This window comes from Lissotriton vulgaris, chromosome 4_1 (genome assembly GCF_964263255.1).
Source record: "Lissotriton vulgaris chromosome 4_1, aLisVul1.2, whole genome shotgun sequence".
NCBI classification, from domain to species: Eukaryota; Metazoa; Chordata; class Amphibia; order Caudata; family Salamandridae; genus Lissotriton; species Lissotriton vulgaris.
Window position 1 is genome coordinate 404,274,860 of NC_141691.1, and position 17,723 is coordinate 404,292,582.

General features: G+C 45.7%; 1 protein-coding gene across 3 annotated transcripts in view; it reads left to right on the plus strand.

Moving 5' to 3' along the window:
- SYTL4 (synaptotagmin like 4) overlaps positions 1 to 17,723 on the plus strand; it is a 640,358-nt gene that overhangs the window by 562,948 nt on the left and 59,687 nt on the right. For all 3 annotated transcript variants that reach the window (XM_086918791.1, XM_086918790.1, XM_086918792.1), the window contains 2 exons: positions 7,567 to 7,745; positions 17,291 to 17,393. In XM_086918791.1, coding sequence (XP_086774917.1) covers positions 7,567 to 7,745; positions 17,291 to 17,393 — 282 coding nt within the window. The remainder of the gene's footprint in view (positions 1 to 7,566; positions 7,746 to 17,290; positions 17,394 to 17,723) is intronic.

Here is a 17,723-nt window from a genome sequence, read left to right on the forward strand (position 1 = left end):
TTCCTAAAGCCAGCACAAATGAAGTTAGCAAAAACAGAAGATATGAAGGTAAAAGGTTAGGTGAAAACCACACCAAGGATGCTAGGTCTAACAGTTATTTTCGCATGCTTTACCCTGGTGCATCCACAGGTGCAGCACCTCCAGCATTATTAACCTGCATGGGGTAAATACAAAGTAAATCCTCCTCTCTAGATATCTCACTATCCTCCTTGTTCTCTTGTGGTTCAGAGATAGGGAAAATAGATGGGGCGGAGGCAAGTCAGTAGAAGCATAAGCTTTAACTCTCCCCTTAAGGTGACTTACTCATTATTCCAGTTTCACTTGCGCCTGTTTCCGACCATGCACTTGAGATTCATGTTTGCATTTGTTGACTTCCGTCTCATTACTCATCATTTGTCTTATTTTTAGGATCCTTCAATATTTTTCAAATTACTCAACCAGTCTAGATCAAAGATACCATGCTCAGGAAAGGATTTCTTCCCATCCTCTTTAGTGAGTCACACCAACTGTTTCAGAAATTCACACATGAATTTAGCACACACACACACACACTCTTACTTTGCTGCGCACAATGCACCAGGTTCTGTGAGAAAAAAACACCCAGAAGTCAAACCAGTTTACTGCAAAATAGCCAGCCAGCATGCTAGCTATACATTTTTGCTCTACCTTTATACAAATTGTCACAATGTAGGAAGCAAAGGAAGGAATACGTAGGCAAATAATCTCCAGAATAGACTGACATTAACACACAGGTGCCAGACACTTCTCATGGGAAGAATATGAGAGGCCTTGAAATACAGATACAACCAGCTATGGCTAAAATGCTGACTTCACTAAATCTGCAGTTTGAACTTGGTTGTACCAGCTTAAGAACAAAGCTATGCTCTTTTGAACAATTAGGTTAAATGTGCAATGTACAGGATGGCCGTTCATTTATAATATATGTACATGTGAAATAATGGTATTTAAGTAGTTATTAAAACCTTTCACAAGTTTTATAACAAATAGCGTTGTCTACATACAATTGGCGTCTTCAAGAGTATAATTGTGATGTAATGAAAAACCAATACATTGCCCAAGGTAATTTAGAGAATCAAGAAATATTTTAATGAGCAGAGAGAAGAAAAATTATTAAAAGCAGATATGATGAAAAGAGCTGAGAATTGTTAACGTTTAGAGGCAAAAAGCACCAGGAAAACACAAAACGCTGATCAAGAATTTTGTCCTAGATCCAATTTAAGTCTGGCCGCAGGGTCAGATAGGCTCAGCGGATGCACCACTCAAAGTGTATTCTTTACGACTTAGTTTATTTTCCGGAACTCCAAGTTCTCCAGAGAGACATGGCAAGAAGCTGAAGTTGTTGAGGGTTCCTCACTGTCAGATGCACTGTTGTCAAATTTCTGCTACAGCTGCTGGTTTTGATGCCAAAATCTCTAAGAGGGACTGTTGGACCTGGCCCTTTTTGCAAGGGCATCCCAGAAGTTTCTGCTTTACTCCTGTATTTTCTCTGACATGTTGGTGGTGGTTTTATGACTCTGGGCATTTTATCACTGCTGATCAGTGCTAAAGTCCATATTTTCTTCATGTAAATTGTTATGATGGATTGATGATTCTGTGATTGGCATATTTTATTTTGTAGTCAGTCCCTAGTACAGTGTGCTCAGGGCTTGTAAATCAAATGCTGCTAGTGGGCTTGCAGCACTGATTGTGCCACCCACATAAGCAGCCTGTAAATGTAACCCAAATCTGCCACTGCAGTATCTGTGCGCAGTTTGGAACTGCCATGTCGGCTTGGCAAGTACACCCACTTGCCAGGCCCTAACCTTCCCTTTTCTTTCATGTGAGTCACCCCTAAGGTAGGCCCAAGGTACCCCAGTGGGCATGTTGCATTGTATGTGAGAGGTAGGACATGCCCTGATGTGTGTAGCATGTCCTGATAGTGGAATACTGCCAATTTTGTTTTTCACTATTGTAAGGCTATCTGTCCTATAGGATAGAATGGGGAGTTTGCTTCTAACATCTTATAAGCATAACTGGCTATGGGAACAAGATGGGAAAATAAAGTTTAGTATGCCTGAACTCAGAACATAAAAAGACATCTTTTAGTAAGGAATATTTTCACATTATGTGTTTGAAAATACCACTTTTAGAAAGCGGTTAATTTCTTGCTTAGCCATCCTTTGTGCCTCTGCTGGTTTCTGTATTGACTGTCTGCTTAGGAGGGACTTGCTGGGAATGTTCATTCTCTCAGATGACCAATGGGGTAGTGATTTGTGTCCTGCCTTTCCTGAATGAGTCAGGGCTGGGCTGAATAGACCTGGGCTTCTTTCAGAGTAGGGGAAGGAGTTCTCACTAGCACCTGAATAGGCCTGGTCTGCATTTAGAGTGGTGGAAGGAGATTTCCCTTGCACCTGAATAGACTCTGTCTGCCTTACACAATGCTATCTCCACCTCCTGCCTGGAAGCTGCACCAGAGAGGGCAGAACTGGTTTTGACTGGGCACAGGGCTACTCTGCCACCAGAGAACAAAGGATTCTGCTACACAAATATTGGGGCCCATACCTCCAAATTTTAGATCATTTTTGAACTTCAAGAGGAACCTCTACCAAGGACAAGAGCCGGAGAACCTGGAGGAGGAGTACTGCCCCTTTGCTGTGTGCTGTCTGAGGTTGGCCTGCAGTGGCTGTTCCTGCCAAGGAGAGGAACTGTGTGTGCATCCTGCTTGAGAAAGTATTTCCAAGGGCTTGAAGGGGAGCGTGCCCCCTGTTCAAGGGGTCTCGGGAATAGCAAGGACCTCACCATCCTTCTGAGCACCGTCTCTGGTTCCACTGGTTCCAGTCACCACGGAAGAAAAGAGCAGCCGACTCCATGTCCTGAAGCTACTGCAGATTGCACTCCCTCGCAACGCAACCCTGGTCTTACTGACTTCGTCAACGAGCCGCTGCTTGCACGGCGTCTTGTGGGCACCGAACTCCACACCTCTTTGCTACACGCTGAACAGACGTCACCGACTCAGTCGCTGCCCGGCTCAAACATCAACTGGCTCCGTCGCCACACAGTGACCTGCCAGCACCGCATCGAGCACCGTCTCGCCCTGCAAACCAAGCCTTGGTTTCACCAACTCCGTTAAGACTGACTCGCATCGATGTGTTGGCCGCAACAAGAAAGGTACTGTCTCCGAGTCTGTTGATGCTGTAGCTGACCCTTACCGACGCAGTTGGCTGGAATTGTTCTACTCAGTTGTGCACAGTATCGTGGTAGCCCTGAACTGATCTACAGAGTCGGAGGAACTGTCTTTTCACGTTATGCCTGCAATTTAAAGGTTATTTTGCGCAGTAAATATTTTTACAGTACTGTATGTTGGATTTTTGTCGTTTTTGGTCTTGTTGGTTTAGATACAGTTTTGCTACTTTTTCCAAACTGGTGTGTCCAGTTGTAGTGTCTTCACTGTGTTACTGTATACATGCACAATGCTTTACACACTGCCTCCGAGATAATCCTGTCTGCTCCTGCCAAGCTACCTAGGGGGGAGCAGGGGTTATTTTAGAAGGGTTTTCCCCTTACCCTGACTAGGAAGAATGGTCCCTACTTGGACAAAAGTACCTACGTCTGCCAGCTAGAGACCCCCATTTCTAACGGGGACAAAGCTGGACTCATTTGCCTCGGAGGTCACTTTTTGGTTCTCAGAATCCACCAGCTGGCTGTTGTTGAGCAGGGCTCTGCAAGGCTAGATATATTTTCCCTAAGGTCCTGTTGTAGCCTTTTTCAGTGCAGCAAAAATCTCCACTCGGGACAAACATTTTGTAATTGCCTGCCATGAGTTCACCCTCCCAGGGGAGTCTCAGCATCTTGTTCCAGTCCTACCAATGTGGGAGAAAGTTGTCCCTTATCACGGACTCCATCATGCTTTCCATAGTACCAACTCAGACCTTCACTTTCAAAACATAGATGCTGCAACACCCCCTCTGAAACTAGACTCCCCTTCCCCCGCCCCCACCTCCCCCACTATCCCCCCCAACATACCACCACCCATACCGAAATGAAGAACTCTGAACTCCCCGGCAGTTATCAGACTGTTGCATTTTTAGGTCGAGCCGGTGTAAGCAGCGTTAAGCGGTGCTGTCCAGCGAAAAGACCTATTGTTATCCACTTGCTGGGAATGTGGGACAGGGGATGGGCACGCGCAGGGCCGCCTGCGATTTCATCGCGTGGACGCGCTCGTACAGCCACGCGCCGTGCACATCTCCTGTCCCAGTCCCACAGCAAGTCAGCCTCTCGAAATCGCGCATGCACATAGACACACACACACAGCCACACCCATACACACGCACAGCTACGCACACACACACGCAACTACACCCACACACGCGCACCCCCACCCCCCCCCCCACACTACTCACCGGGCTCTTTTCTCACTGCGCTGCTACAGGCTCCATCACTCTGTCGCATCACCGGATTTCTCTCCTCTCCTCCTTATTTGGAATTCGCCTTCCCTTTTCCTGGAACGTCGCGACCCTGTCCACGGGATGTTCTGGGAGTTGGAGGACCTTCCTCGCTTCCACCGTTATGCTTTTGTTGCTCTCTCCCGGGAACCACAGCACTCCCCTAATCCCTGCTTTCTTCTGGGCTCTCCACTACCCACACCCCTCTGCCTCCAAGGTGCCGCGCTCCGGTCGAGCTACGTCACCGCGAGCCTGGCACAAAGGCGGGGCATCTCCCGGACCCTCGCAGGCTCCAAGGAACTTTCCTGCCTATCAAAGCAGAGCCTGCCTCTCTCGCCTGCGTTCCAGGCCTTGCTCTTAACATACGCACGCCTTCTTGTTGATATTTAAATGTTTCGACCTGTGCAGCGCTTCGAACCAAGCCAGCCTTCAAGCGACCTTGCTATCTCCATGGATGTATTCTAACGTGCCAAGCTGGCCTGTGAGTTTTCAGGATTTTCTCACATCAAAAAACATATTCACGCGACAGACAGACAAATCATTTACTGAAAATGGCCACAAACATTGTCTAAGAGGGGAACATATTTTATTTCCATGCTAGCGCTGACAGGGCTCTTATTGCTTAGTGGGCGATGGTTTAGATCTTGTGGCCGAGAACTTACGGGGGGGCTGAAAAGAACAACTGCGCCATTACCGGGTTGGCTGCCTCCGAAAATCAGTAAAATGAACTAATGGGCAGTCAGCTTAGTGCTGCACCTCATTAATGTTTGTGCGGTGACCCACCGCGACACTTCATCGTTGAGTTACTGCCCGAGGGCTGTGTCGCCAAACGGCAGGATTAACATGACATTTTCTGGGTTTTAGTCACACCAGGCAATGGGGCAGGGGGAGGGGGTATGAGGTATAGTAGGGAGGGGAGTAAAAGAAGGGCTTGGGAAAAGGACTAGTAGGAAAGAGCGTTCAGTGCCGTGAACAGTGAAGGGAACTAGCATGCTCTCTACAGCCGCTGACCGGGCGGTGGAGTTTTAGCTGTAGATTTACCCCAGTTCTGGCGTGGGGTCTGTGAGTTGAAAGGTCCGAGTGCTGAATTATGATGACGTCGGAACCCACAGGGTTCTTGCGGGTTCAAAAACGACCATTGTCACCTTCAGACACGGCAAGGCCCCTCCCGTTAGGCAAGGCTGAAAGCAGGCTCACAGGCAGCATCTGAATGCAGAGAGGCTTAATCCCAGAAGAAAACCAGCACAAGCACGCACGTCACCCTCACACCCGCTCACCCTCTCTCACTCCCACACTCCCACACTCCCTCACCCCCACACCCCGTCACCCTCACACACCCTCACCCTCACACCCCCTCACCCACCCCCACCCCCTCACCCCCTCACACCCCTTCACCCTCACGCCCCCTCACCCCTCTCACACCCCTTCACCCTCACGCCCCCTCACCCTCACACACCCTCACCCTCACCCCCACCCACACCCTCACACACCCTCACACCCCCTCACACCCCCTCACACCCCCTCACACCCTTCCCCTCAACACCTCACCTTCACACACCCTCACTCACCCTCACACCACCTCACCCTCACACACCCTCACCCTCACACACCCTCACCCACCCTCACTCTCACACCCCCTCACCCTCACACCCCCTCACCCTCACACCCCCTCACACCCTCTCTCACAACCTGACACCCCCTCACTCACCTTCACACCCCCTCACTCACCCTCACACCCCCTCATGACAAAGCATAGCATAGCATAACAAAACATAGCATAGCAAAACAAAGCATAGCATATTAAAACACAACAAAACATAGCAGAACAAAACAAGGCATAGCATAGCAAAACACAACATAGCATAGCATAACAAAACATAGCATAGCAAAACAAAGCATAACATAATAAAACACAACAAAACATAGCATAACAAAACATAGCACCACCACAGCATCAATCTGGGCAAACAATTAAACAACAACTGGTTCAAATATGTTCTCTCAATGTTTCAAGCTTTATTACAAATGTAACAAAAAGATATTAATATTTCACTTCTGTTCTTCGATTTTCGTCACAATAAAATGCACTAAACATAATCTTCACAAAAGTTATTTTCAAAAGTTTAAGCTATTGCCATATAAATTACAATAACTTTTATTTAAGTATTAATTATTTTAAAAAATTAAAAGCCATTGTTATTTGTAATATCAATACATGTAAGTCACGTAAATACAACACATATTGCATTACAAATGCTATAGGTGTCACATTTGCGAAAGTTATAACTATTGGCATTGTAAATGACAAATCTATTGATTTTGCCGTTTTAAAAACAAAACATAAATAAAAAATGTCATTTACAATACCAATAGCTCAAACTTTCCTAATGCGAGACTCATTGCATTGCAAATGCTTGTTTTTAATTAGCTCGTGATCTACCAATTCGATGGATTGGTCAAGGCAAATGACCCAGCCAATTCTCATTTTGTCCTGTTGTGACCATCAAGAACAAGGTCTCTCAGTGATGGTCCCCTCATCTGGAGGGGCTCTCATCACTACTTCTACAAATTCAGGCACTTACTCCTCTGTCCTCGTAACCTCCTACATCAAACTACTAATGAAAAGACACTGAGACCTCAAGTAGTTAAAGTGGCCTCTACTTCACCATTTGCCCTATCCACATTCTGAAACTAGACAAACCTGGCATCAAGTCACCCATCCAAGGCTCGAATGCACCTACCCCTGAGATAGGGTAGATCTACAATCATCTCTGCCCCCATCTGCATCACCTCCTTTCAGCACCGACCCTGGTACACCTCAGGACTCCGTCATACCACAAACAGGCCATTCCTCAAAGCTCAAATGACTGTAGCCTTTCTTGAATGACTAAAAGATGGCATCCCCCAATAAATGATAAGCTTGGTGTTTGGCTGACTTATTTCTGGGCATACTTGCAGGTATGTTTTTCAGATTCGGTGTGTTGTCCATATTGTAAGAAATGTTTAATTTGATATTTACATTTTCTATTTCCTATATTGACGGAGTTGTACCCACCTTGCTGCCAGCTTGACACCGCCCCAGCCTCCTCGAGTAACTTATGTCTTCCTGTTCTTTCTGTTTAAGGGCACTCTGGGGAGCATGATGAGTCTTTACAGCGAGGCTGGTGATTTTGGCAATGTCATTGTCACAGGAGAAATCATCTTCTCTCTGCAGTACGATCAAAAGAGCCAGGCCTTGGTCATCAATATAAAGGAATGCCGAAATCTGGCCTACGGCGACGAACGAAAGCGGCGCTCCAACCCGTGGGTGACTCCTTTATGGATCTGTCTAGATTTGTTGCAAATTGATAGTCAGTGCATTCAGCTGTATAAAAGTAATACATTCCATGGTGGCCTATGGGGAAGATGGTTTGTAGGTAAGGGGTGTTGATGATCAGTAAGCTGGGGTCCAATACTGCTCCTAATGCACGTTTCCTCTGGTTGCTGCTGCTGGTGTTGTTGACTACTATTTGTTATTACTGTGAGTGGTGTTGTACAGAAAGCAGACTTTTCTGGATTGCACAGTTTGAACCCCCTGATTCTCTTGCTGGGGAGTTGCCCACCTGCCCCTGTGTCAGTGGAGGTGGGCTCTGGAATAGACTAAACATCATTTGTATGGACGCCATAATTCAATTATTACACGACTTTTGGGGTACAGAGTGCTCAAGAGTTCTCTGTATACCCGTGTCTCTGAGATCAGTGCGTCACAAACCTTTTAGAGCCACCATCCAATTATTAAAATGACAAACGTTTTTGACCCGATTAGCTTTGAAGGACAAAGGCGTGATATTGTTTTTACTGTAAAGAAATCTTTTGCCTGCGATAACGACCCCTGCCGGCCAGAGCACAGGGCATCTGTCTCCATTGTCGAGGAGTTGTGCTCCTTTATTGCACAATCAGGCATAGTCTGGTGGAACATATTCAGGTGTTTGAGCCCCAAGGACTTCCTTCTACTTGCATTACAGATACTAAAAGGGCCCCTGAAAGTTAAAAGTAACTTCCTTCGAGAAGATATTCCTGACCTTGAAATGTTTGCAGAATCTGCTTTTCTGTTTTTGCCGGTCATTTGCCTCAACCCGGGTTGGGGCTGCTGCAGCCTGCAGGGTCCTGGTCTTGTCAGCTGCATATGCCTCTCGCCAGGGCCAGAGTGGGAAGAGGCTACCTAGACAATTTAATGTAATTACTTGAAGGCCAGGCCTGCTAGTAGGCCAGTAGGGTTGAGTGATTCGGTTACATTTAAAGCTTGTGTCCCAGTCTTTTTGGTAAACATATAGCAGATAAGCCACTGACGTATTTCCACGTTTGTGTATTTTATCTCCCCATCTTTGAAGAGTACTGGAACGCTGGTTAATCTGTTGTAACATGATATAAATACAAAAAAGACTAAAAACACAACACACATCACTGGCAACATGAACATGCCTAGAAGCATGTCATGTTGCATGTAGATTGTGAACAAAGTATTTTCAGCTGTAGCACTCGGAAGGAGTGAATTACAACTCGAGCACACGCTTTAAATGTGACTCCTACCAGGAATGTTGTGACCCACCAAACGTAAGCTTGCAACCCACTAGTCGGACCTGAACTTCAGTTTGGGAAACACTGTCCTATATTCTTAGTATAGACAGTATGTAACGGCAGCAGCAGGGTTTATTGCACCAGAACGATGTTTGGATAATTGTAATTTAAGCCTTTAAGTAAAGTTTGATGGACACTGGAACGAATTCCTTTGGGGCACTGCGGCCTTGGCAACATTACAAGGGCCCAATCCACAACAGTACCCAGGTCCTTTTGGAAACCTTTAGATTACCTTCCTCCTGACATTGGGGGAGGGGGGTAACCTTTGGTGTTCCTCATACTAATGTATGGTGACACTGAGCAGAACTCCAGGCACTAGGACTGGGTGCCTGAACACTAGTGGTGGGTAGCAGGCCCCATTAGCTGTCACATGGTCCAGTGCATTAACTTTGTTCAACTGGGCATCGGGCATCAGGACAGACATGTTGGTAATCGTTATTAATCGAAAAGGCCTGTGGAGTCCCTGGCCTCAACTGATCTAAATTAAAGTTTAAATACTTAAAGAAATGGAGAGCTGAATGCAAATATGTTATTGTCTAAACTGTTTTATCCACTTGCTCCTTACTATTTTTCAGCTGAATTAATGATACTAAGTCCGAACATGTTTTGCTGCAACCTTCAGTTCTAAACAGAATCTGTTTTTTCTGCAGTGCGCGCCTTCCCAAAGGATCATGACCGGATCCGACTGAGGCAACGGGATCCTTCGCTCAGGACAGCCTCTGGCTGCATTGAGCGTTGTAAAAAGATAATCCGCTTTCAATGTAAGGTCTTGGGCCATGGTGAACTGAATTGTATTGACGAACTAGTCATTCACTTTAGTTTGACGCAATAGTCGGAAGATTTTGGTTTCTGAAAATTGATTTTCTTCTCAGCTCCGACCTTATACCAAAGACCGCCCCAACTGTGCCAAACAAGGAACGTGTAATAACTGGCACCATTACTAGCTTTCTGACCACTGCTATGGACGCTATGAATATCAAAATCGAGTGTGTGGAGGAGAGACTGAGCGCTACCAATAAATCATTACCTTTGGCCTTATTTAGGGACCCTCCCCAGATAATACGCTTAGTGCAAACATTGAGCACCCACATGGGGCCTCAATAGATGGTTGTAGTCTGCTTCGGGTAATCCATGTGTATTCACAGGGGGCTTGGAAGTTGTCTCGGAGAGTGAGACATAATGAGAAGGGAATGTATAATCTTACTTTTTTTGAGACGCACAACTGACTGGCTTTGTGCTCCATGTGCACTAAATATAATAAGCAGGCAGTACCTCTGGGCTACTTTCATAGGCCACGTTTTGCTGCACCGCTCAATGCTGTCCCAATGAGATCCTCAACGTCCAAGTCGCCTGCCCTGCCACCCGTCATCCCAACTTACAACCGTTTTTAAATTTACAGTGTTTGATTGACTGGATAAGCTCAATGTATAAATAAAGCTGATCATGGGCAGTGGGTTAGTCATAGTGTCAATTTGTCCAGTATTACCAACATAATGATGGATACTCTTATCTGGAAGCCACCAGCCAATTCCAAAACTTACCGGCACTATACTTTGATCCACCAGTAACTTGGCAAGCAATGAAGTGCCAAATTCCACTCAGTAACCAGCACCAGATTTTATCCCAAACCACAGTGTATCAACTGCCCCACCTGCGTAGGACACGAGCATCCTTTTCTGGAACATTGTTCGAATTGCAAATAAACTGTCTGACGCTTATTTGTTAATATGATTAAAGAATATCATGTTTAGCAAAGAGGTTGTACAGATGGTAGACACATTTATAGCAAAAGCCAGTGGAAGGTACTAGAGCGAGGTGACACATTTCTCTCCAAGACCCCAGAGGCTGGGGTCTGTTTCCTCCTACATATGCCTCCCTCTATCAGCCACTTCCTGGAGTACTTACAGAAAGAGCAACAGAGCTTCAGGTCAGCCAAAAACAACCCTAAAAGGAAGCAGACCAGTCAAAAGGACCCTTAAAAACAAGAGGCGTCAATGCTTTTTCACTCACCATGAGACTTTCATGTGGCAGAGTGAGGTGCATCTCCTATAGTGCGCTGGAGCGGGAGGACATTTGATTGTAAATATGTCTGTTTCCTTTCCTCAGGACACACTGTGACGTTGACTGAAAACTATCTCCTAAACCACTGGCTCTTCAAATGTTATACATAGTACATACCAGGTGGGGAGGTCAGCGTGCTAACACTGCTTCTCGGTTGAGTGTTAGGTGTTCCCACCTTTGCAGCAAAATGACATGCCACCAAAGTTCTATTTTTTTGGGCTCCAAACAATACCTCAAATCTAGCGCTAGTCATTGCATGCTTGTGCTGGTAGTGGTCCAGGCCTTCTCACATTTAAATGACTCAGCTTCCCAGAATGCCTTTGTGAGCCAAACATAGAAAGCTGTGCAAACCTGTCTGCCGCTGTTCCAAGGACAAACGTTAACATTTCTAATTGGAGAACAATCACAGAAGGTGTAATCTTCCTGGGAGCTCAGCTAGATTCATGATCCTGGAAAATTCACAGGTTTAGCACAGGGTGCAGTCCTTGACCCAGGCTATGTCTGAACAGGCTGAAAGCTACTTGATTGATATCACTGAGCCACATGTCATCCTGTCATGATCATCCCCTTCTACATTTTTAGGATGCACAATCTGCTTTAAGAGCTACACTTAAAATGGACACAGGTGGGTGGAAACTGGTGCAACCTGTGTGCTGTGCAGAGCGCATGAAATCAGCAATTGACTGTTGAATCTAGCATGAAGACCTTAGTTTAGGCATTCCCTACTGCCAGCGCTTTGTATATCAAAATGGCTGGTGGATGGATCGGAGTTGTGTGCCAGTCTTTAAAGACAAGAGCCCTAAACGTAAGCTACTATATAGCCCAGAGGAACCCACATTGAAAAATCCCCACAAGAAAATACACACAGCATATTCCACACACAGGACAAGATTTCAAGATGCAAGGTTTATTAAAGCTTAAGAATCATTACAGAAAGGAAAGGATATCGGTAACCAATTTCAATCAGAATGACGCAGAATGCAAATTAATCCTTGGCAGCAGAAAACTAAGCCCTTTTCTATCCAAATGAAAGTACAGAGTATGGTCCAGTGCAAAGCAAGTGTGAATCGAGGAGGATTTGTTAAAAGGACTATTCAGTGAAGTAAGGATAGCGGAAAATCTGAAAAATATCCGAAGTCCACAGTGATAAATAGACCAACATGGAGTCTACTTTCTATGAGGGACGGAGAAAGATGTGGCTCGATTCCCAAATATTTGGGTTTTCTATATTTTTGGGCTAAGAAGCTGTGCAGTCACTGTGGTGTGACAAATAAATTTGCACCTCCTAATCAATGGCTAAATAGACAGCACATCACATAAAGGTAAAATAACCTTTACTCTATATTCTCGTGAATACCAGTACTATGCCTTTCTCATAGAACAATCCTACAGTCAAATATAACTGCATCTCCTTGCAATTGAAGGAAGTGACCTTCGTGAGCAAAAAACGATGGATTTAGGCCCAGATCTCTGTACTGGGGTTAATGTATGACATTGTTCTGCATTCTGTCCAACAATTGTTCTTTTTGCATTTCTCACCCTGAGTGGGACGGGTATGCCCAGATGTGGGTACTGTGCTCTCCATGCTACTGGAGTCGAGCTATCTTGGCTGACGAGGGCTGAAAGCCCAAAACCGGTTCCAGGATGCTTCATTCCAGTCCAGGGAGGACCTGGCCTGGTAGTTCGGGCTGGACTGTTCCCATGACGCACAGGGTCAAGCCTGATTTGCATATGGCCAGATCTAAACTGGGGTGGCATGGTGAGCAAAAGAATGATAGATTTAACCCAGATCTCTTGACTGGAGGTGAATGTTTTGATTTGTTCTGCATTCCGTCCATCAATTGTGTGTTTTTTGCTTCCTCACCCTAAGTGCGCCGGGTATGCCCAGACGTGGGTCCCGGGTTCACCGTGCCACTGGATTCAAGCTATCCTGGCTGAAGAGGGGGGGAAACCCCTAAACTGATCCTAGGATGCTTGTTTCCGGTCCAACGAGGGCCTGGCCTAGCAGTTCAAGCTGGACTGTTCCCATGAGGCACAGGGTCAAGGCTGATTTGCATATGGCCAGGTCTAAACTGGGGTGGCATGGTGAGCAAAAGAATGATGGTTCTAACCCAGATCTCTTGATTGGGGGTGAATGTTTTTTTTCTGCATTCCTTCCATCAATTGTGTGTCTTTTGCTTCCTCGCTCTAAGTGTGCCGGGTATGCCCAGCCTTGGATCCCGGGCTCACTGTGCCACTGGATTCAAGTTATCCTGGCTGAAGAGGGGTGTAACCCCGAAACCGGTCCTATGATGCTTGTTTCCGGTCCAGGGAGGACCTGGCTTAGCAGTTCGGGCTGGACTGTTCCCATGAGGCACAGGGTCAAGACTGATTTGCATATGTCAGGTCTCAACTGGGGTAGCATGGTGAGCAAACAAATGATGGATTTAATCCATATATCTTGACTGGAGGTGAATGTTTTGATTTGATTTGTTCTGCATTCCATCCATCAATTGTGTTTTTTTGGTCCCGATAAAGAGGGGCACGGTGCTGTTTTATGCCCTCAGGCAATCAGGCGGCCAGTCTCTGCTTCCGTCAGGAGGCCAAGGAGCTGTGCATGTGGGCCCCTAAAACCTCATATTTCCTGCAAGCGCAATAGCAGAAGTAAAGACCACTGCAGAAGGCCCAAGCAATTCTACTGCAGAATCCCATCAGTGGAAGCTAATCCAGAAGGTAATGGTTCTTCTGTTTCATCATGGGGCACCCTCCAACACACCCATTCACAGCCCAAAGAAATAGAAATTGTTATCTGTTTCGGTTCCAGGAATCTGGAGGAAGGGACAGTAGGTAAAGGCGTTCTCCTTTGTGTCATCAGGAGAGTTCCCTTACACAGTTCTGTCAGTTTGTTTGGTGGATTTAGAAGATTGCAAAAATCTCCCTAAATTCTAAATTGCCAAAATCTCCCAAAAATACCAATCATGCACAGTGTGGCAAACACTTTTTAAACCCTAACCTCATGGGAGCACCACTCATATTGTCCATCTGTTCTTCATCAATTTAGTTTTTAGGTCCAGCCTATGGCAGCGCGCATGCGCTACCTAGGAAATCGACCTCCTGGAATCACTTAATTTTTCTTTAAAGCACGTGCATGTTGTGCTCACACGCTATTGGCCTTTGCGTCTGGCTTAAATACGCAATTGGCCAAAGGCTTGTGGATGTCCCAGATTCTTTTCAAAGGTTTACTCTCAGAGCATTTTCCTCTCGGGAGCCAGCAGGGGCGCGCAGGAACCATCTGTTTTTAATCAGCATGGGCACTTAGTTCACATGCAGTCTCTCCTCCCCCTCTTGCAGGGCCGTTTTACAGTTTCACCAGATACACTTGGGGATTTTCTGGAAAATGACATTTCCATTACTATTGATCTCCCCTTGTTAGTGGGCAGCCCTCATACCATAAACACACAAAAGCAAATGCACATTTAATCTAAAATACATCACTCTGTCCTACACGTTCGAAAGAAAAAATACGCGTTCGCTCGCATTGCACAGAGGCCACACACAAGCGGTAAGTAGCCTCGAGGGGCGGGCTGTGTGCGCTATACATACAAATAACTCGTCCTCACACTTGATCGCTTTTCGCATAGGGGTGGGGGGAGTTGTAATCCCAGTTCATTCATACGCCACCCGTTTGTTCCTTCTTACTTTTTGTAAACAATATCACATATTGACAATATGTCATGTGACTTTCAAGTTTGTGGATTCATTCTACCTCCACTGGCCCCTCCATGGCCCCTCCCCCATCTTTTGAAAAGTGGCTTGTGCAGTTTAGCTGCTGGCAGCCCCCACCCCGCGGCTGGCAACAACGCCGCAATGAAATGCTAATAACCGGCTTAAGAAGATAGTGTAGGGGGCCAATGGAAATGCCCCAGGAGATGGGTCGTGAGCATGTTGTGAGGTGACAGATCACAGTGTGCGGGTCAGTGAGATCTCTTGCCTCAACAACGCCATGCAGACCACCTTCAGCCCCTCTGCAGCGGAGGGAGTCCTGGGTCCGGTGGAGAGACCCCAGGGTCCCGGCTCTCAGCAGGGAGGCCCCGTGCACCTGCTGACGCCTTACTTCATAGACCGCATCCTCGGCCGATCTGAGGGGCATGAGGGTCAGGGCGAGTCGTTCCTCGAGAGGACCCAGGAGAGATTGCTGCTCATGCGGGGTAAATGGTATTTGTCCCATAGCCTGGGGGCTCCAGGGGCTTATTGTAGTGAATTAAACTTTATCTAGAGACTGCACCCAAGAGGTTTGAGCTCCCTGCAACAGGACATGTTGACGTATCCGCCTTCTCCCAGTACGAGAGAAAAACACACAATTAAATATTATTAATTGTTATCATTATTTTTATCACTAATAATAATCATTTACGTATTTAAATATAGCTTTTTGTATAAAACATCTGCATCTTAAGGCATCAAATCAAATGCACTCTTCCAAGCACCAATGTTTTTTTTACGAGTATATAAAAACCTCCAAGTTTCCCAACCTAGTAAAGATGGAAGGCTGAGCCTGTCTGGTATGGTTATGTTGTCTCTTCCTTCTTGTGCAATAGGCTGTGCCACTTCAACCGGCCTCTTAATCTTTATTTGAGATTGTTTCGTTTCTTTCCACTGATGCACATCAGGAGGAAAGCCTCTATGGAGAAGTTATCGGAACCACTTCCCAGCGTGAGAAGCTGGATGGGGTGCGTGGGAGGTGGTAGGGGTAAGGCGCGGATAGAGGGGCTAGCTCCTAATAAACGTTAGAAACTCTCTAGGCTTCTAATAAACATTTGAAACTCTCTAGGGCACTGTGGGTTGTCGGAGAAGCAGCGGGCTCGCTGATTCTCACAGTGATTCTTACAGTGTTTTCTGGAAGTCAATCTAGCTGTTTAGCATTTTCCAGTTTTCAAATTTATCACCTGTTACTTTAGTGAATGCCGTCGAAACACGGAAACAGCGGAATCCATTGAGATTTTAGTGTCACCTGGGCCGCTCGTCAAACATCTCCGTAAAGTTGCCTTTTTCTTCGGCCAAGGTGGCTCGGTCTGTACAGCACCTGCTGCGGGAGCTCGGGAAGGGATTCGAATCGCAGACTTCCATCTCTGCCCGACATCCTTCCTAGTTTGTTCAACTGAGCACGAGTCCATTGAGTAATAGAAGGAAATGTTCTGCCGGTCTGTCACCGAAGTCACCCGGCTGAAATGCGCAAATGTTGGTAGATGTGGAAATAGTTAGATATTCTCTAGTATGTCAGCCTCCCACCAATTTGACCCGGTTGAAATGCCTGTTTAGGTCGAGCCTATTGCAGCGAGCATGATAGTCTGCACTAACTTCTGCAGCCCAGTGTTACCACAGTACATTACAAAGCATGTTTCTGTCCATGACACACAGGGATCGCTTCCTTAAGCCTCATAGGGCGTAAGATTGTGTGGCCGGATTATTAACAGGATAATGTACTGCATCAGGTCCCAAGGGCGAGACCTATTAGCTGTGCCAATGCTTGTTATTTTCTGTGTTGTTTTCAAATGTGTTCACTTACTTGCTCCACCTTGTTTGTATGCTCTAGATTCTCCATATGCTTCTTCTCTTTGGCAGTTTTTTTGTGTTCCTAAACCTCCATGTGCTCTATCCTACTTCGACCTATTTGCTCTCCTAGCTCACCTGACCTGACAAATAAGCTGCCGGTCCACACCAGGCTTACATCAGCACTTTACAAGTGCAAGAAATTGCTAGGAGCCCATGTTCTTTAGGAACTTTTTTTTAATAAAGGTCACATTTTATTCTGAACAGAGCAGGAACGTCTTTGACTTTTTCTTGGTGATTCCCTAGAATTGTATGACAAGTGGAGTCATGTACACGTAAAAGGTAGGCTATTTGTTTTATGTGGAAATAGGTGCTGCACTGCTTCTTATTTGCGTAGTGGTTTTTTGAAAATACACAATACCAATTTTGCTTGTCTGCACATACCAATTGATGAATGAGTTCTAACAGCCATTAAATAAATAAACATTCATTTAGGTGTCAAATATGTACATCTTGTGAACGTGTACTTGCAATAAATTGGCATTATATCCATTGTTCCTACAATAAATACCTGCATTTCTCCGTTGCTTCAGGAGACAACAGATAATTTCAGCCACTGTCGTTTTTCAATTTTATTACAGATACGTCAAATCTTATCTTCTGCCAGATAAGTCAAGGCAAGCAAAACGCAAAACTGCAATTAAGCGCAACACTGTCAACCCTCTCTTCAATGAAGTCCTGAAGGTAAGCCGAAAAATACCTTGTACAAGGAGTGCATGTCAGTATACCACTTGAGATTTAGAACTCACTAAGGCCTCACAGCGAAAAACCTGGATGAAAAACTGCTAATGAATATTACCATTGTTTAGAATGGCAGTGCCTCGAATAGTTTAAGTAGCAAGTTTATTTGTGGCGTGTCCATGTCCAAAAGAATATAAAGCTATTTAATTCAGAATTTAGAGGTGGCGTACATACATCAGTCAGTGTGACGATAGATGCAAAGACTTAAATCTGTGTAGCCTCGTAAAAAAAGATGGGAGAGGGCGATGATAGATCACGGAATACCATTTTGTG